Source organism: Penicillium nucicola (genome assembly GCF_028828085.1).
Source record: "Penicillium nucicola strain IBT 29836 chromosome Unknown utg000006l, whole genome shotgun sequence".
Lineage (NCBI taxonomy): Eukaryota > Fungi > Ascomycota > Eurotiomycetes > Eurotiales > Aspergillaceae > Penicillium > Penicillium nucicola.
The window spans coordinates 2086933-2105863 of NW_026643130.1; the positions used below are offsets into that span (position 1 = coordinate 2086933).

General features: G+C 49.7%; 6 protein-coding genes across 6 annotated transcripts; 2 read left to right on the top strand and 4 right to left on the bottom strand.

Annotated features, from left to right (window-relative positions):
* Positions 1-500: 500 nt before the first annotated feature.
* N7511_006809 (HECT-type E3 ubiquitin-protein ligase) lies at positions 501-4121 on the bottom strand (the record flags this gene model as incomplete). Its single annotated transcript, XM_057129186.1, has 2 exons — positions 501-3511; positions 3620-4121. 2 exons carry the CDS (start codon positions 4119-4121, stop codon positions 501-503), a joined length of 3513 nt encoding a protein of 1170 aa, XP_056983742.1.
* Positions 4122-4764: 643 nt separating this feature from the next.
* Positions 4765-7946, bottom strand: N7511_006810 (60S ribosomal eL15 domain-containing protein; the record flags this gene model as incomplete). The annotated part of the gene is made up of 8 exons (XM_057129187.1): positions 4765-5114; positions 5179-5405; positions 5501-5657; positions 5873-5983; positions 6038-6112; positions 6512-7185; positions 7238-7778; positions 7839-7946. The coding sequence occupies 8 exons, from the start codon at positions 7944-7946 to the stop codon at positions 4974-4976; spliced, it is 2034 nt and encodes a 677-aa protein (XP_056983743.1). The 3' UTR covers positions 4765-4973.
* Positions 7947-9052: 1106 nt separating this feature from the next.
* On the top strand, positions 9053-11188 carry N7511_006811 (histone acetyltransferase NGG1; the record flags this gene model as incomplete). The annotated part of the gene is made up of 3 exons (XM_057129188.1): positions 9053-9578; positions 9698-10167; positions 10217-11188. 3 exons carry the CDS (start codon positions 9053-9055, stop codon positions 11186-11188), a joined length of 1968 nt encoding a protein of 655 aa, XP_056983744.1.
* A 542-nt stretch (positions 11189-11730) lies between these two features.
* Positions 11731-13649, bottom strand: N7511_006812 (nitrogen permease regulating protein NPR2; the record flags this gene model as incomplete). The annotated part of the gene is made up of 4 exons (XM_057129189.1): positions 11731-12891; positions 12944-13080; positions 13132-13560; positions 13607-13649. 4 exons carry the CDS (start codon positions 13647-13649, stop codon positions 11731-11733), a joined length of 1770 nt encoding a protein of 589 aa, XP_056983745.1.
* A 593-nt stretch (positions 13650-14242) lies between these two features.
* N7511_006813 (uncharacterized protein) lies at positions 14243-15139 on the bottom strand (the record flags this gene model as incomplete). Its single annotated transcript, XM_057129190.1, has 1 exon — positions 14243-15139. The coding sequence occupies one exon, from the start codon at positions 15137-15139 to the stop codon at positions 14243-14245; it is 897 nt and encodes a 298-aa protein (XP_056983746.1).
* A 584-nt stretch (positions 15140-15723) lies between these two features.
* N7511_006814 (uncharacterized protein) lies at positions 15724-18214 on the top strand (the record flags this gene model as incomplete). The annotated part of the gene is made up of 7 exons (XM_057129191.1): positions 15724-15751; positions 15806-15823; positions 15879-16012; positions 16067-16370; positions 16420-16688; positions 16738-17298; positions 17348-18214. 7 exons carry the CDS (start codon positions 15724-15726, stop codon positions 18212-18214), a joined length of 2181 nt encoding a protein of 726 aa, XP_056983747.1.
* Between the last annotated feature and the right edge of the window lie 717 nt (positions 18215-18931).

Genomic DNA, 18931 nt, shown 5'->3' on the forward strand with positions numbered 1-18931 from the left:
GAATATCTCTTATAAGTAGAGTGCATGCGTGGGAACCAAGAAACTTTAGTGGCTGTTCCTGGTTTCCGGTTCCTGAACGCGTCAGCCTAAACTCTTCACTGTAAAAGAATTTCGATAACGATGGCCAGGGCTCATACGACACTTCTGAAGAAGCGGAGTCCGCCGGAGCTCCAGGAAGCTTGTCCTTTCTAAGCTTTTGCCGAGCCGATCGGCCTCCGATATGAAACACTTCACAGCCAATGTCGTGTATTAGCAAAGTAGCATACATGATGTTATGCAAATAGGGATAAAGTCATCAAGACCAATCCAGCAAAGTGTGTATGACAAGCAAAGCGCCTGTTCCACAAACAAAATAGCAAGACACGCCTTAGCCGAAAACCGCGAGCAAAAGAACAGAAAAAAACCACGACTCCAAGTACCATATGCTTTGGAAGTCAACGTCCAGCGTCTTGAAAAATGCGCAAGCACCGGATCCACCCATGAATAACTCAATAATCAACTTATTTCAAGCCAAATCCTTCGCTGTTGTCGACTGCGTCGGAGAGCAGAGATAGGAACTTATCTCGTGAGGAATAGCGGTACAGGCCCAGCGTGTTGAAGCACGTCCGTGCAATTGGGTAGCGGGGAGAGTCATCTCCAAGACATGCAAGTTTGATACTGAGACTCGTAGCCCCCATTGCGGGGATTCGATCACTGCCAGTGATGAAGGATAGAATCTTGCGCTGCTGCTTCGGTGGCGCACTTTCGAGGAATTCCCAAAACCATCGTACCACAGGGACTGACTCTGGCTGCACATATGACCAATTTTCATATGTGGCTACTGCTCGAAGGGAATTCACATCAAGTGGCTCATCCGAGCCACGGACTAGCAGCTCAATCTCTTCTGGTCGGAACAGCGAGAGTGCATTGCCACCACAGACCGTGAAAAATCCACGTTTAAAGGGCTCGAACTGTCGAGCAACGGCAGTGTCTAGCAAGTAATGAACGTACAGATCCACGAACTCGCGCCGGTTTGAGTTGGTCACCGGTCGGTTCTCGCCTCCTGCACAGAGTGGAACCGTGATGCTTTCTCCGTAGCGGTCACCTTGCGCAACGAAATCATAACAGAACGTTTCCGCAACGTTTCCTTCAAATTCAAGTAATCCTCGGAGTCCTTTAGCCAGCACCGGTCGGTACTCAGCAAGATCCTCCAAGGTGCACTTGAAGCTCGAACGAATAGAGTTCGCAGGCTGTGGCCCACTGGTTTGCGGTGCCGATGCCAGTAGTTTCTTGAATGCAAATGGCGGGAGATCAACATCCAAAATTGTGGAGTTGTAAATCGCGAGTCCAAGTAGAACTCCAACCAAGAAGAACTGTTCAGATGATTCGAAACAGTAGGGATTAAAATAGCAATACTGTGAGTCGTCATCATAGATGAATAATCCATGGTGAGGATCGAAGACCTCTCGCACTAACAAAAGGAACCATTCTTTTCGCAGACCACCGGCATCAATCCCCTCTTCGCCGGAGAATTCGATTCGGAGACCCTTTTTGATTTCTTCTTGGCCGGAACCAACAACTGCACTGACTCCTTTCAAGCTGTCTTCAACAAGGCACTCGCGTCGTACCTTCAGCACAAGATACTGGCTGACCGCTCGATGATTGAGAATGCTATTGAAGAAGGCCTCACGGGCCCTTACTTCCATTTGGCGGCGTGCATCGTGCTCCATTATGTGAATCTTGGCCCAGATACTGAGGAAGAATGGATATTGGCAGAACGAAAACTTCGAGCTTCGAGACTCCCAGATTTCAAAATCTCCAATCAAATCTGAATAGTCAAGTAGTGTGTTGTAAAACGCACTGATAGGAATCATGTGGCCCTGGCGAGGGCCAGGGTTCTTGGGCAATTCAAGTTGGCGAGGTGATCCGTCGGATTTCCTCGTAGAGCCAGAGATGTTCGCCGTGAAAAGTAATGACATGATCCTTGCGGCAGCTCGAATTTGCCAGTCTTCTGTGTAGACTACTGGGTCTTCGGTTTTCTTGACGGGCTTCTTGTTTGGGCCCCTTCGGTTGATAGCAGCATGAAGTTCAGCTGGAGTGTTACCCGAAGCACTGGCAAAGCTTGGGATCAGATCATCCCCATCTTGAAGCTTTTTGGGAGGCTTCCTTCCATGCTGTCGGCTCAAACGGTAAGTCAAGAATCCACCAATGAGCTCCACCAGGCGCTCAAAATGTCCTATTGAGAAACGTGCAGACCAAGACACAAAGTAGTGATGGCAATCATTCGGTAAATTGGACATGAGGCCTAAAACTCGCTTGATGATTCCATAGTGGTGGGAGCCTGGTAAACGAGGAAGCGGTTTGGTCGGTTCTTTATGTTTGCCATTGCGGGCAGCTGGCTTGGGATGGTCTTTTGGTTGCGATGGGCGCCTCTCTTCACGATGAGACTTCGGTGTTGGCGGGTGCTGTGGGTACGATGCAGGAGACAACAGGATAGGATTCGCTAGCAGAATGAATAAGAATCTCGTGTCATCTGGTTTCTTTAGAACACGGCGCGGCCGTTTAAGAAGATTCTCAGTGGCCTTCAGCAGCGTTCGCTGCAAATGGGAACGAGACTCGCTGATATGTCTACCGATCAAAGATGGGTCAATGGAAGCCCATCTCTTGGCTCGTAGCATGTCTGCCTCTGAGCGTGTGGGGTCAGGCTTTTTAGCAGCCCACTGCTCAGCCCAAGAGCTTCCTGCGCTCAGAATTAGATGGTACCATTGGGACACCTCTGCCCAGTTGATACGCGGACTTCGAGATGAGACCATCCGAGACTTCGGCGTACTTTTCTCCTTTGCAGAGACTTGTGGTTGTCCTTCAGCCTCGGCCCATTCGTTCATCCACCAAGTTGAATTCTCAGTCAGGTCCCCCAAAAGGAGTGTTTTAGCATCCGGTTCGAAAACAGGGGCATCCGGTGCTGGTGCAGGCATTGGTGCCGGGTCCATCTTCATTTTCGGTGGATTGCCACTACTGGCCGATCGAAGAGGTGGATGAGTGGTGAATGATTCATTGAGACAGTCACATCCTTTGAAGGCAGCTACGATGGTAGTCTCCAGTCGCTTGAAAATTTCCACTTGGCCTTCCCGATATTGAATATCAGGATGAGCAGACTGCGAACCATCTTGAGGACGATCTGGCTTCGGGGATGATTGAAGATCGGAGTTTGCGCGAACTCTAATAGGTGTGTCTTTTCCCTCCCAACGAACGGTCTGAGGGGCTAAATGCGCCAAGTTCTCCTTTGACGCACTGACTCTTTCATGGTCGCTGGACTGAGAACCGCTGCGGCTTCGAGAATCGCCAGCGCCCGGTACTGAAAGATAGTTTGAGCCCGAATTGTAAGGTTGAGATGGATCTTGCTTCGGTTTTTCGTATTTGTCGTCGTCCAGCGACAACCATGACCGAGAGCCTTCATCTAGAAGGCTTTCGAAATACGTGTTTAGGCACCCTCCGATCATGCCACGAGTCTGATGAGCCGACAAATGAGATACTGTGATCATAGGTCAGTACATGTACAGGTATCATCCACCAAGAGTATCAGTAGTAAATACCATTGCTTTGGATCTTCGACGGGCCCTGAGAGCCCTGGGGGGCTTACCGCTGTGTACAGTATCTTTCGACTCACGAACATCCGGCTCAAGATCGGTAACCATCAGGCAGTCTGTACAGCGGAAGACCTTCAAGTTCTTGGGCCACCGCACAGTAGCATCGCACGTCTGGCACTTGCCCTGGGCAAGATCACTAGAATGTCCTCCGTGGATTGCCCCTTTCCGAGGGCTCGACGACTCGGGCTCGATGGGGTATGTGACATCGTCATCCTCGTCTTCCGAGTCAAAAGTCTCGTACTTGACAGCTGTCTTGTCACGCTTTCGTCCGAAACCGGCGAACGGGTTGCTGATCGAGCGGTTGTGTCCCCGAGGATGGTTCTTGGGCACGCTCTCGGTTATGGATGGCATATTGGGAGCATCGCGAGGCCGAAGCTGGCGACGCGAGCTACCTTCCGGGCCAGCTCCTGGTGAAGAGTGTGAAAGATTGGTAGCGCTGCTAGAGGTCGAGATCGGAGGGATGGGCGGTAGAGGACGGTCAGACCAGGACGGCATGGAGGCGCATCGAACGGGGTATTCTTGATGAATCGGCTCAGTTCAACCACTCCAATAAGGAATCCAGCTCGTGGAGCTTGTCACTTGCACTGGACACATGCGAGTCGGTGGACGGAATTGGAGTAAGGCAGTCGAGTAACGGTAACGCAAGCTCGGCTTCTTTGTTCGCTAAATGGTAAATCTTTGGCAAGGATGCTTCAATGAGCCATCCAGGTCATGTTTGGCTGAAAGGAGAATCTCACCTGTAAGTCCAGTGGAAAGGTGAAGTTGCAGCATCTCATACTCCCCGTGGACGGATTGGGAAAGCGCCGGAGGGGAAGTAAGTGGTTCCTTTCGGAGCCTCAGGCATCAGTTCCTATTTTTGGGCATGGGTTCTTTGGTCTATTTTTGATCTTTTGAGACAGTGTTCACCTTGAGACATGAGTAGAAATGAGAATAGCGGGTCAAACATCCTCAATTACAGTAACGTTATGTCAAAAGGTTGTCCACCTCTTAAGTCATTGTGGGCGATCGCGACGATCCACTAAGGGACACTACTAGCTTAGTGCGGCCAGATGTATGCAGTCAGTTCACTCCAGGATCACATCTAGACTTTATTGTTGGAAAGAATCTCTACTCAGTTCTACAGTCTACAATCACCAGGCACGGAGTTGAACCAGTCATACTTCGTTAATAGGGGAATTTGAACATTTAACAAGATGGCTTTTTGGCTAACAACAGATCCGGAAGGTCTGCATTAAAGTTGAGCCCAGCGTGGGTGACACTGTCTGGGAAAGAAGTGTTTGAATAAGAAACCACATGCTGTGACCAACATTTTCCAACCCAAGTCGCTGCAGAAGTGCACTACCGCACTTAACGGTAACGCCAGTAGCTCTGGGTGTTCTGGCGCTTCCAGGTGTGGCGGCGACCAGCCTTGGTGTTGTTGTAGCGGTGACCCTTGTTGATACCACGGGACTTCTTGCCGGTAGCGGTGAGACCACGGGACTCGCGGTGCTGTAGAGAAAAATTGATCAATAAAATCCTCGAGGCATGCAATTGAATCCAATATCAAACTCACCTTGTGAACGGGGGCGCAGATCCAGTTGATGCGGGCATCACGACGGATGGCCTTGTGCTGGGGGTCGACACAGATAACCTCGAAGTACTTGTAGGTGGAGTCCTGGTTGATCCAGTAGGAGTTCAGGACACGCAAGTTAGCAGCGCGGCGGCCAACACGCTCCTCAGCGGTGGACTTGAGAGCACGCTGGTACTTGAGCTGGTTGACTCCGTGGTTGGTGGGCTTGCCTATTCACACAAACCCGTTAGTAAAAATTTTCCCAATTTTTTCAACGAGACCAAAAATTTCATCTCCGGTCTGTTTTAAGGCAAATCAAACGTACCGTAAGTGGCACCCTTGGAGACGGGGCGCTTGCGGCCACCGCGGCGGACACGGGCACGGTAGATAACGTAACCCTGCTTGGCCTTGTAACCGAGACGACGGGCCTTGTCGGGGCGGGAGGGACGCGAGGCACGGTGGATGACGTTCAGCTGGCGGAGCTATATTATGCACTCTCAGCAAAGTTCAACGAGTGTATAGCAAGACACATGAGCCTTTGAAAAAAGGATTCTCTTGCGTGCCACAATCATTTCCGCCGAATGAGTTTTCGTTCGAGCCACCTAGCAATACCAGATGAAACGGCATATCCTATGGCAACGCACACGAGCGCTCGGCGGAGATGTTAGGCAATCGAGGGGCATGGGGTTTCTCTCACCTCCCAGCATCGGACGCGCAGCAGGAAGCGAATCACATCGGACTGCTTCTTCTTTTGGATTTCTTCCACGTACTTGAGGGCACCCATCTGGACGGTTGTTAGATTGATGCACTGGCGAAGTGAATTGGATGTGGTGAGAGGTAAACGTACCTTGTCGGCTTACACGAGGTCGTCGGTTGTCGTTGTCGCGAAAAGTTCGAGGAAGAAAACGACTAAAGGCAGAGGGTTGTGTGTGGGACGCTAGCGATTAACCGAGTGTGGGTCCACAGTAGATCACGTGCATTGAGCCTGAAGGGTCAGGCGCTAGCCGAGAAATCTGCCTCAGGCATACAGGTCAAATGTTATTGGATATTTTGCTGGAGAGCATTGAGGTATATTATCTATTGGAAGTTTTCTTTTCTTGAAGGATTTGAATTTTGATGGTAATAAAATCTCATATATTGCTCAATGAACAAATCAAGCCGCTGTTTCCATGCAATCGCCACCAAATCGCAATGCTAGATAAATGCAAATATAGTACAATCGTTTCTTTGTCACTTCTCTTTCTTCCTTCTCCTTGGTGCAATATAGCCACTATTAAAAACGGCTTGATGCTTGTACCCTCGGACACATTGTGCAAATTTCGGGTGGTGATCATACGGAGCGCCTCGAGAGATGCTCTCGTTGGACCATTTCGTTGGTTACAGCAACATGGCAAGTTCCCGGCGGTAGAACGCTCTTCTTGCAAAGAGGACATAAACAGCTGTTCTCAATAAGGAATGGATCAATACACCCTGAATCAAATATATGACCGCAAGGCAATTCACGGACCAAAGATGACCCAGCGACAAAGTCGTCGATGCAAATAGCACAAGTCGTTTGAGTATGGCTCAGTCGGTACTTGGCTTTTTGGGACTCTTTTTTCTCGCCATCTTTAGATTTGATGTATGCTGGCTCCGGTTTCTTCAGTCCAGCATCGTCCAGATGATGATCTTGGTTGGGAGATGACGGGGCGGTATTATAACCAGAATGAAGTGTTGCATCATCGTCCGGCGTGTTCGGGCGAGTAATTGTCGTTTCTTCTTCTGGGTTGATTTCGAGGTAGGTATAGAGTGGCATCTTGTCAACCACTTCTTGAGGAGCCTTCAGCGGCGTCATTGTCAAGGCTTCAATGTCGATGTGACCATCATTGATACGTTGCAAGAGAATATCTCTCCTCTTCCGTAGAACAAGACGATAAATGATGACTAGTATCAGGCTGAGTATCAGGACTGTGCCCGCAATAGCGAGAATGAAAGCCCAAAGACTAGGCATTTCTCCGGAGGTGTCTGTGTCTGTGATATATGTCAGAATATATTTCCAAAATAACAGCGATTTGTGACATACCGATATCTACCCTAGCAAATAACCGATCACTCTTGGGCTGTACAGCAAATCCCTCGCTAGAGTTGCTCTTGGTGGTAATATTTGAGCTGTCCGAATAGTTGGAGAGGTCATGTATTAATGTCGTTCCAGCTGCACCGGGAATGGCATAAACTGGGTAGTCGTTTTCCATTCTCCATTCATCACCATCATTGATTGACCATCTAGCATCATCGGATGAAGGTGGTAGTTCAGTATCGTTGAGTGATGGCTGGAAGAAGATCAGGCCATGCGATCCGGCTTTTCGTGCGGCATCTAGATATGACGAAGAGCACTCGGCGGTTACCCAAGGTGCAAGACCAATGAGGGTGTATCCAAACTGCGACACATCCTCATAACGGGTCACATTTGATGGTACAGACGAAGCTGTAATGTTGTTGCAGGGATCTTCAGGATCTAGGCTCGGTACGAACAAGAGACCTGCAATTGATCCACTGTCGGGGATGCCGTTGCTTGATATCGTTTGGACTTTGTGGTCTAGAACGAATCGATAGCTGACATAGTCCTGCATCGTGTTAGAATTGGCCGCCGTGCTTCACTTGTATCTTCGAACGAGAATACCTACATCGACAGTAGAGGTGGAATTTGAAGCGTGTCCTGGACCTGCATAAAGCGAGGCCACCTTCCCCACCGGCTGATCTTGTGTGTTTCGAGACATGCCTACAGTCGACATGGTGTATATAAAAGGTTGAGCAGTGGGCGCTTAGGCTGTGTGAAGTACTGGAGAGAGAGGGTTGATGCTCAAGCGGTTCAAGCAAGTGAAGAGATTGAGATTGAAATGGAGTCAGAAAACGGAATTGCTGTATATTTAGATAAAAACAAAGTATAGGACTTGATCGATCCCGGTTAAAAGTGCTAAATCGAGCCCTACAGCGGAAGAATGCGAGAGTTTATTCGGGACCGGTACAGGAATGTGAACAATACTGGTCTTGACCACGAGGCAGGAGGCAAATATGCCTTTTCCCCCAGGATCTGCGTTTCAGAATTCGAAGAAAACATCACAAACAAGGGAGAATTGCCGAGCGCGTGGTCATTGCTGTTGTATACTTGGCCGCATTGGGTCATACCGTTTGCGGAAGTGACGCTTGAGGATATGATCGGCACAGGCACTTATTAAGCATCAGTATGCGGAGTATATTCAGAGTGACGAGGTGCACTCTATAAGTTCATAAGTAGTTCGTGGCCTACTTCTGGGCACTGTTTGCCTGTTTGAGTTGGCAAAGCAAGGCTCCCGTCGGGAGTGGAAGCTCGTGTTTCGGAGTCGCCGCCAAGCTCGTCCGGTGTTCTCCGCAGAATGTTCGATCTATATAGATCCGCCACAAAGCTCGAAAGCCATGCACATTCTTGTAGGCTGAGCCATGTGTGAGACTGAAGCTTGATCACAAGGTTATTCTCTGTACATCCCGAAGGAAAGAAACTCGAAGGCTGTACGGGTCGTAGTTCCCCAGATCCCTCCAGGCCAGATAGACGCACACGTGATGATAGGCAAGATGTCACGTGAAGCGACCACCAACATCGTCACTTCTTAGCTCTGTAGCTCACCAGTGACCTCGAGGATCTTGAAATTCGCGTTAGCTTCGTTTTTTGGAGCTCTTTGGAGGTTGTTTAATCTCCTTTCATCCATCTTCGTTTCGAGTGGCCAACGACAGCATGTGTTGGTTCAGCCCCATTCATACCTCCTAGGAACACCTTTATCGACCGATTTACCCTCTCATTGATAGCAATTCTATCGCGATCAATTCATCCCATCCCTTCCACCGTCCAAATATCCCGAGAAATATGCCTTCGGCTTACAAGAGCAAAGGCAAAGGCCGCGACGCACGCCAGTCGCGTAGTCGCAATACCACCCCATCCAGTGCTAGTGCCCCTACAATTCCAGGACCTCCGCTTCAGAATTACCTGGAAAATGATGTAACTAAGCTCATTGATTTGGCTGATAGCCAATACTCTGATGTATTAGATTTGTTGGCCGCGCAGAACATCCCAGATTCGAAAACACTCGAGGCCTTGGTGGAGCATCTGAAGAGTCTCAGCGATATGGCTGATGCCCGGGGTGAGGTCTGCAATGCCGGAATGCGGGAAATGTCTCAGAAGCGCAAGGAAGTTATGGAGGACCAGGAGCTTGACCGTGAAGTCCGAGACCGAGCAAGATTGAAGCGCGAGACAGAAGATGAGGATGATATCCACAAGGGCGGGAAGCTGAAAAAGCGGAAGGAGCGCGCAAGTGCAAAGGAGGAGCGGCCATTGACCCATGGAGCTCATCAGGTTGGGCGCCAGGATGGTGCTGAAACTAAGATTGAGGGAGGTGAGAGAACCAACTCAGCGCTTTATTTTCATCCTTTGTTTTCACTTGCGACTCGTCTCATCTCAACCTCCATCTTTCTCCGTATTCCCCACAATTTCAACATGCACTGACATTTCCAGCGGCCTCCCCAGCATCGAAAAACTCCAAGCGTGCAGCATCCGATGACAGCTCCTCGCTTTCACCTCCCTCCATGATGTCTCCCAACGGTGCTACCACCGCTGGTGACGGTCCAGCTCCTCCCGGCTCCCCCGGCTCTGAGACCAGCAATGAATCCCACCAACCTGAACCCGCTCCCGCTATCCCTCAAATCCAAGTCTTCGGTGACAATCCACTGAAGTTTGATGACCCTACCATTTACGACATTCGCGAGGTTCGCCCAGATATGACCGATGAGGAAAAGAAAGAGATTTATAGCGTTGCCCATTTCCCCAAGAGCGACCTTGCCCATATGCTAGCTGGTGTTGCTCCCGACAAAGACTTTAGCAATGCGAAGCCGTCCAATCAAGTCAGCGCCAATACTTTTCTCACATACATTGAGCCGTACGTTCGGCCTCTTACGGAGGAGGATATTGCCTGGCTTAGAGAACGAGTACGTCAATGCCAACTACCACCATCCGACACGAGCTAACATAAAATAGGGAGATCGCGTTACCCCTTTCATCATCCCACGTCGCGGAAAGAAAAGCTATCGCCAGCTATGGGCAGAGGAAGATGGTGTATCCTACGATTCGAGCCAGGATGACAAGGACCAGCTCCCGCTGAATCAAGGCCGTGGCAGCATCGACACATTGACCGATGAGAAAGCAGAGACTAACGAGGTCTCTGTCGGACCTCTCCTGAGCCGACTCTGCTCTCTTTTGCGTTATGAGCACCGAACCGTGCCCGACGAACCCGCAAACTCAGGGACAAGCGAAGGCGGGCTTGGTGGAGACGCAATGGAGCTTGACCAGCCGAATGGCGAGCCAGAAATAAAGAACGAGAAGCCATCACAACCTCCTGCAACAGCCTTCCGTGACGCCGATCCAAACGGCTTCAAGACATCCGTCGCGAAGCTCGACCACGCCCAACTCGACGAGCGTGCCAAGGCCGAGCTTCGATACATCGGATTCCTCGGCGCGGACGACAACCCAGACTACGACGCGCATTATGACGACGAGGTGGCCGAGCGTCTTCGCCTTCTACAAGGCGAACTCAAAAAGCAAATCGTCACTAATAATGCGCGCAAGGCCCGCATTCTAAAGATCGCCCAAGAGCACATGGCCATGCTCGAATTCACCACCATCCAAGACGACCTCGACACTCAGGTCCAACAGGCTTACCTCAAGCGGACTCGTACCATGGGCAAGAGCAAGAAGGGCGCCCAGGCTAAGCACCGACCCGGCGGTGCAGGTGGTGGCAGCCATGTTGCCGGCACTGCGGGCGTGTCTCGTCCTGCTGTTGGAGACGCTGCCAAGATTGTCATGGATCGTCGCCGCCGCTGGAATGAGGCTTTCCTGCCCATCTTCGATGATATCAAGACTACAATTCCTGCGGAAGGAGAGTCGATCTTCGACCCGGCTGTGATGGCCGAGCATGAAAAGGCTGAACTTGAGAACTGGGAGGAGGAGTAGAATCCTTCGATTGATTTCTCTTGGTCTCTTCCTTTTCTGTTCTCTGGCTACTTTTCTGGTGGCTGCTTCTTCTCATTCATTTACTTGCATGATACGACACGAATGGCATGATGGGCTGGCGGGCGTTAGCGGATACCTTTTATTTTTCTTTCTCAGTTTCACTGCCACTCTCGATTTGGAGATCGCAAGTGGTGCCGTCTCTCTCTCTTTACCAATGGAAGACATTATGTTTGTCTCTATTTGCGCATAAAGATGAATCTCTTCTGCGTCAATATCTAGCTGGTCAGATGTGACAATGTACCTTTATCCTTTAGCTGAAATCACCAATCAGTGATCAATTTCTTCAAACACATCTTCCAGTGCGTGCTTTGACAAGTATTCTCACCCGTATTCTATATCGCAGATCCTAAGTTAACCTAGATGTCATGCTATTCATGAAAATGTATCTAACAAGCAAAACCGGGGGTATCGACCACAACCAAGCATTCAAAAGCAAAAGAAACGCCAATGCCACACAATCCTCAAGTCATTAGTATTAAAACTCACCGATGCAAAATCAACACCTCCCCAGGGTATCTCTTCAACCTAGCCGTCAACTCCCTCTCACTAAGCTCCAACTCGGTACAAATCTGATCAAAACAATGCGTCCCATCAAGATACCTCTCCAAAACCCGATCATCAACCTCCTCAACCTCATACTCCTCAAAGAAACCCGCCCCAATCCCATGTCCATTTCCACTGCCATGCCCACTGCCATGCCCACTCCTCCCGCCGCTCAAAACAGACCCAGCCCGCTCCCGACTAGATTCCCGTCCCGAAAAAGGCGCTTCGTCCCCAACACTGGAAACAGTATAAGGGGTCGTTGTCCCGGTTGTAGCGCGTGACGAGGGTCCCGTGGCGACAGGCGTGGGCGTAGCCGTTGGGATAGGCGTGGGCATGAGCGACGAGGCTGTCCCTGGACCACGTGGGGTGGGTGCTGTGTGGCCTGTTGCGCAGGCGTATTTGTGCACGCGGTAGAGGAAGCCTTTGATCACGCCGAAGGTTATGAAACGGCGGATGTCGATATTTGTTAGGGCTCTGCTATGCTGGGCGTACCATTGTTTGACGCTTTGGCCTTGTTTTAAGCTGGCGTAGAGCTCTACTAGAGCCACGCCGTCTACTATTGCTGGTTTGTGAAGCGGGTTTGTGTGGTTGCTTGGGGAGGCTTTGGATGTGTCACTTGTTGAGGAGGGTGCTGCGTTTTTGCTGTTGGTCGTGTGGTAGTTTGTCGGGGCGTCTGTGTCTTCTGGGGGTCCGAGGAGGGGCCAGATTTCTTCGGCGTCGAAACGGGAGTCGTCGCGGTTTAGACTTAAGGCTTGGTCTGTTAGGGAGCTTGAGAGGGGCCCCGTGCCGCTGCCGTTTGCGCTGCTTCCACTTGGAATGAGGGATGGAGGGAGGGGGGAGCTTGGGCCTATTGGTAGATGTGGTGCGAAGTGGAGGTTGACGTAGCGGGCACATTCTAGCTGCATTGCTTCATCGCTGCCGATCGTTGCACTGATTTGGGCGGTTGGGGCGTAGATGGCCGCAAAAGAGAATATATCTAAGAGATATAGACAGCCGTAGTAGAGAAGATGGCGAAGTGCACGGCAAGTGAGAGAGAAGTCTGTGTCTGCCATAATGGAAATGATGCGGACGCTGTTGATGCCGTTGATATGAGGGACAATCTGATGGCTGTCAGTCATTGTGGCGGTAGGAGGGAAACATAAGTTCACATACCCGCTGCATGGTCAAGTCCCAATTCTCGTCCATAAAGGCCTGATATCGCAATGTGAAGAGTGGTACATGCCAGGCCTTGACAGGTGGAGGAGAGGGATATATCGGGAACAGCTTTATGTTCAGAGTATTCAACTCATCTATTCACAAAGTTAGCAGCGGAACTCGATAAGCTGTGTTCATGGACATACCAATAGGAATCATGCACTCGCAATAGTTGTTCAAGTCCTCCATCAACATTTCACAGAGACTATGCACCTTACCCTCCCCACTCCGAGAGAAATCGCGGGACAGAAAGCCATTCTGCTCCTCCAGGCCGTGCATCAGATCTGCGATCTTCTGTACTACGCTCTTGTATGTGCTAAAGTCGTCCTCTTCAGCGAGGACGATGCAGAAGTTGAAGATGAACTCATTGCGATCGTATCGTGCTGACTTCATGCAAATTGGGTATCCTAAGATCCGATATCCATTTGTGCAGACCTGCAGGAGGTTTCCACAAAGCTCCTGGCGGGGAATCACGAAGAAGGAGACGTCGGAGAAGGTCAGGTAGAGTGACTGTGCGGGTGCCGTCGGGGAGGGAACGATCGCTCCATCGGGGACTTGGTGGACAACCTTTGGGCCTAGAAATAGTCAGTAGCTGGCCATAGACCATAGGGTTGGACATACCCTCTTGCGTGTCGAATTTGCTGTAGAAGATTGCCTTGATCATCGTAGGGATGGTGTTGCGAGGGGTTGGAGTGGCAGTTCTTTGACCATCAGGCAAAATATGGATTCAAGGGAGCAATGCAAGATATCAGACATCAATTAACCCCGGTCTTCAGCCAAAAAGCCAGCAGTGTCCTGAGGGAAGTGGCATGCGGAGGTGCGGAGAGCTACGAGCTTATCGGATGTTTGCTCTATTTGCATCACAGGTTTACAGAAACATCGGAGTATAGAGTATGGAATATTGAGCATTCAGTCAGATATAATGTGCTAATTGAAGGAGAACTTTTGCCGTTTTCAAGTCAAAGCAAGAGCACCGATCATGAACAGAAACAGAGGCAAGGCAATGAGAGGTAAGGGTATTAAGTGGGAGGCAGATAACCAAGGAAATCTATGCAACAGCAAAAGACTCTTGTGAATATAGAGAACAAGAATAGTCAGCGACAGGGCAAGGGGAAAGAAGAAGGAGCCAGTCCACTTCAGACAATGCTAGAGGGAAAAGATGCGCCGGGAGAAATGCGTATAGTCATAGCGAAGCCTTCAACAAGGATCACAGTCAAGTCAGAAGAATCAGAGTCAGAGGAATCAGAGTCAGAGCAGTCATCGAGCCGTGCTAGAAGCAGGATTGGAGGCAGGTGGAAGAGCCGGGCTTGCAAGAATGCTGTCTGGCAGTGAGAACAGGTATGCATCAGGAAGAGACGCAGCGGTCGACACAACACGAGCTCGATTCCGGCGTGGAGACCGCTCAGAGCCGAAGTTCAAAGGTTGGTTTTCACGAATGGCATGCACCATGTCGCCGTATCCGCCGCGTTCTCCTGCCTCCTTCAGCCATTGTTCCCAGTCCTCATCCAGAGGCACATCGGCCCCTTGGTCACGCGCCGCCATTGCGGCGAGAAGCCGGTTATTCAGTGCAACACCACAGCTCTCCATTTCCTCGTCACTGTATTCCTCTTCGGCCTCATGCTCTGCTCTGTCGGAGGGATGGGTGCTAGGGGTGCGAGAAGCACTGGGTCGAACGGTGTCGTTACTTTGAGTCTCGATTATCTGGTCCTGCTCCTCTGTCCTGCAGAAGTCGTCGTAGTGGACCTCGATGGAGGGAAACGGCTGGGGAGATGCTGGTCGGATCGATTGGGCAGTGGTGTCCCGCACTTTGGTTCCTTCTTCGGCCTCGTAGCGTTGTCGCGCGGACTTGGTCCCCTCCCAGCGGCACAGGTCGGAGATCTCCTCCTCGGTTAATTTGAGCTCGTCAAAGACTCGGAATAATCTGCGATGCCATGGGAACCGGCTCAGCCGCATGCGATGCGGACCGTAGGAGTAGTCCAGCCCCGGGTATTGCGCTTCGATGCAGTCTAGTGAACCGTAGAAATGAGATGTCTCGACGCGCACTTCAGGGACGAGGTTTCTGGTAATGTGAGCAGCAAACGAACCTGGTTCGTTTGTGCGAGGTCGTGGAAACGTGGCGTTAAACACGATCTGGGCCAGCGATGGTTTACGCATCTTGAGTGATGATGAGGGAAGTGAGAAGATGACAAGTGCAAATGCAAGTATTAAGGAGGTCCCTGGAATGTCCAAGGATTAAATTCCCTCTCCCCTTTTGTTGACACGAAAAAGTCACTGAGACTATGTTAAAGCGAGGTCTTCAAAACAAGAAGAGAAGAAGAAAAGAAAGACCGATCAGGTGCCCAGCTGACGTTTCGGCTCTTTGACCCTGGAGAATTGGAGGTCTCACAGGCATGAGGAACTATACACATTGAGACCCCTGGGATGGGAAATGGTAAAGAAGGGAGAAAACTTGGACGAATGGGTCTATATAATAAGGCATGCGCTGGCAAATGGCTTTGGTGTCCTGCACGGCCAGCTGTTCCGACTAGTGCCTCATAGGTATGGAGTACCGAGTACAGGAACTCGAATCAGATAGGTCAATAATATGCCCTTTATTCTCATTTCTTCTATTCAAGCCAATAACGAGCCAGAATCTTTCCACTTTTCTTTTACTTCCACGTCACGTGCATATCCAACTCATACCTGGAACTGGTGGAGGGTGGACGGACTTACTCTTTGCATTCGTCTGACCTCAGGCCATGTCGACCTTTGATGGAATTGTTGAAGGTGAGACTTCCTTTCGCTGTGACTTTCCTTACCTCCGGCGTTAACCGCTTATAGAGTTCCCCGGCATCCGAAGTGAGCCTCAGCTGCCTTTAACCTCTCTATACAAATGTCAGCTAAATCACAGTAGTCGATTATTTTCGAAAATGCCCTGAGCGGTCTGCACCGCTGGCTTGCTTTCTAAGCCATGTGCATAGTGATCATCTACAAGGTCTCGAGTCGTTTCGGGCCCCATTCATTTACTGTTCGCCAGCGACGCGAGAGGTATGTATGGTATCACTGACATCACGGAAATCACGGTAGCTGACCCTCCCTTAGTTACTGTTACGGATTGAGCAATATCCTCACCGAATGAACTTTAACAAAGGCATTCTAGAGTCACGCAGGCGGCACTATAAGCATCTCGCAAAACTGCTGGTATCGTGTTTTGAACTCTCGCTCTTGATGCCAAAGCTTATTCTGGAACAGCGCCCCATCCCGCTGAATACGCCAACAGAGATTGAACTTACACCGCGACAACGTGTCAGGGTTACTTTATTTGATGCCAATCATTGTCCTGGGGCAGTGATGTTTCTAATCGAAGGAGACGACAAGGCAATCCTCTACTCGGGTGACATCCGAGGTGAGCGTTTCCAATCCGTCTGCATTGAACCATGACTGAAGACCTCTAGCGGAAAAATGGTGGGTGAATAGCTTGGTCCGCCACCCTATTTTAATACCATACACTCTAGGTCAGAAACGTCTGGATAAGTTGTATCTGGACACCACTTTTGCAAGCAAGAAAAATCCATTCCGCGAATTTCCTTCCAAGGCGGAGGGTCTGGCGGAGCTTTTGCAAAAGGTGAAAGCCTATTCCACTGACACGGTCTTTTATTTTCGTGCATGGACATTCGGCTATGAAGATGTATGGATAGCGCTGTCGGCGGCGCTGAACACTAAGGTGACTAATTTGTCAATTCTCGACTTGATCCTATGCTAATTGCTTCTAGGTACATGTTGATCGCTACCAGATGGGTCTATACCGGTCTTTGATATCAATACCAGGTAACAAAGGTGCCAGCGAAGCACCTGCCTTGTGTGGCTTTGAGCTAGGTAATAGAGACATTGAAGGCTGTTTGAGTAACAATGAGAGCAATCGAATTCACAGCTGCGAACCGGGTGTCGCGTGCGTATCATCCCGTGGACCCAAATCGGTCTACATAATGCCTATTGTCAACCGCACTCCTACCGGTACAGAAATCCCCGACGTCGGCGCAGGCGGCGGCGTTGGAGATCTTTACCAAACCCATGAACTGGAGCTGCCGGATGAGTCTGTCATGACTGAGTTGGAGAAGCTTTGTTCCCAGCACATACAAGATCAAGATGTGTTGTCTCAGATGCGAATTGCGCTAAAGAATGCATTTCAATCGAGGAGGAAGGCGCTTTCACTTGATACATATGGTCTGAGAGAAGAAGGGGAGATCTCATTGGAGAACCTGGTAACTGCTCTTAGCCATGGTCCTTCCGCTTCCTCCGATGAGGTCTCTAAACCCGATCTGCCCAACACCATAGTGAGTATGGTTTTTATTGACTTTGACCGTCAAGCTAATGAGGTTATAGCGATTCCCATACTCGAGACATTCCTCATATGCTGAATCATGCGAATTGGTAGCTGCATTCCGACCCAAGGATATTCACCCATGCACAGTGGATCCATCGACTTGGAACGAAAACGTCTCCATCCGATCTTTGTTTGGGCATCTTTGTTCAGAGAATAGATTTTCCCATGATGAGCTTATGCGGCAGACGTTGGAAGATGAAAGTGATGAAGAAGGTCCACGCGCAAAGAAGAGACCTCGCTATGACTTGGACCTATCCACCCAGTCCACAGAGACAAGTGATGGAATGGGAAATGTCAGTCTTCATACAATTGATTTGAGCCAGCATGACCAACCTCAAATTTATGCCCATCAAGCGAATACATCAGAAGGTGCCACCAAAGTCAACAGTGGTGTTCTTCATCAAGAAACGGACCCCCAACCCATCTCCTCTCAAGCCAACATCCTACCATCAACATGTTCGACTGACAATGAAATCAACCATGAACCTGTCAGTACGAAGAGACTAGCTCCAGAAACCCCAGAAATACACCACACAACCCTCAATCACGAACAAAAGACACCCAGCATAATCGATCTAACCGGCGACGATATCGCCTCCCCCGTCCCTAACTCCCAAAAAGCAGAAAGTCAACTCACTGATTCGTTTCCCCTCTCCATTCCAGAGTCGGCACTCGCCTCTCCAGGCCAGAGACTCGTGGGAAATGGAACACACGATCCAGAAAAGGATGATGCAAGTCTGCGTTTTTCGCGCCATGCTCGTATTGCTGCTTATCTTGCTGCACGAGAGGATACGTACGCTGCATGGACGGATGTATCGCTTGTTTCTGCAAGAGATAATCACACCGAAGAGGAGCTTGAGTTATAGGTAAGCTTATTGCTTACTCTGTTCATGGTCTAGATCTCTATCTTGCAGCTTTTGCTATATCTTGTGATAAGTTATGATACCCCATTTCAATCGACTACTCAATTTATTCTTTTCTTCAAATTCGGTTCTCATTCTAGACATTACCATCTTTTATTAATAATATCTGATCAAGGCTGGAAGGCTATTCCCAATCTTTGGTAAGCTCGCTTTCATGTTCACAGTATGACACATCTCTGGGACCCATGTCGCAACACTGAAATGCAGGGTTTCCAGGACAAATACTCTTTTGTTCTTGCGTAAAGTCTAGCTACAGCACATTCCTTCTAATCAGCCTTCTACAAAGACCATCCGCTTACTACAAGTCTCAGCCTCCGACAAATGCTCCAAACAACTTGATCCAGACGACAGAATGGATTGGTTCAACCCGAGCATACCTTCTAGCTCTTTCACATTTGCCAATGGTCAAAGTGCTTGTTTTCTGTATCGTGTGATCAGGGTTAAAAGGGCTTATGTTTCATGGAAGGCGATACCACTCTTATACAAGGGCAGTCCAGACAATGGTCCGTTACCTCTTCGCAAATCAATCACCAATGAGACATCAATGATGTTTCAGAGTCACGATACAAGGAACGCCCATATCATTGACCGGAAAAACAAGAACACAGTATGAGACAGACAGATCACTAGAGAAACAATGCCTTGTCTTTCTTCTCTTCT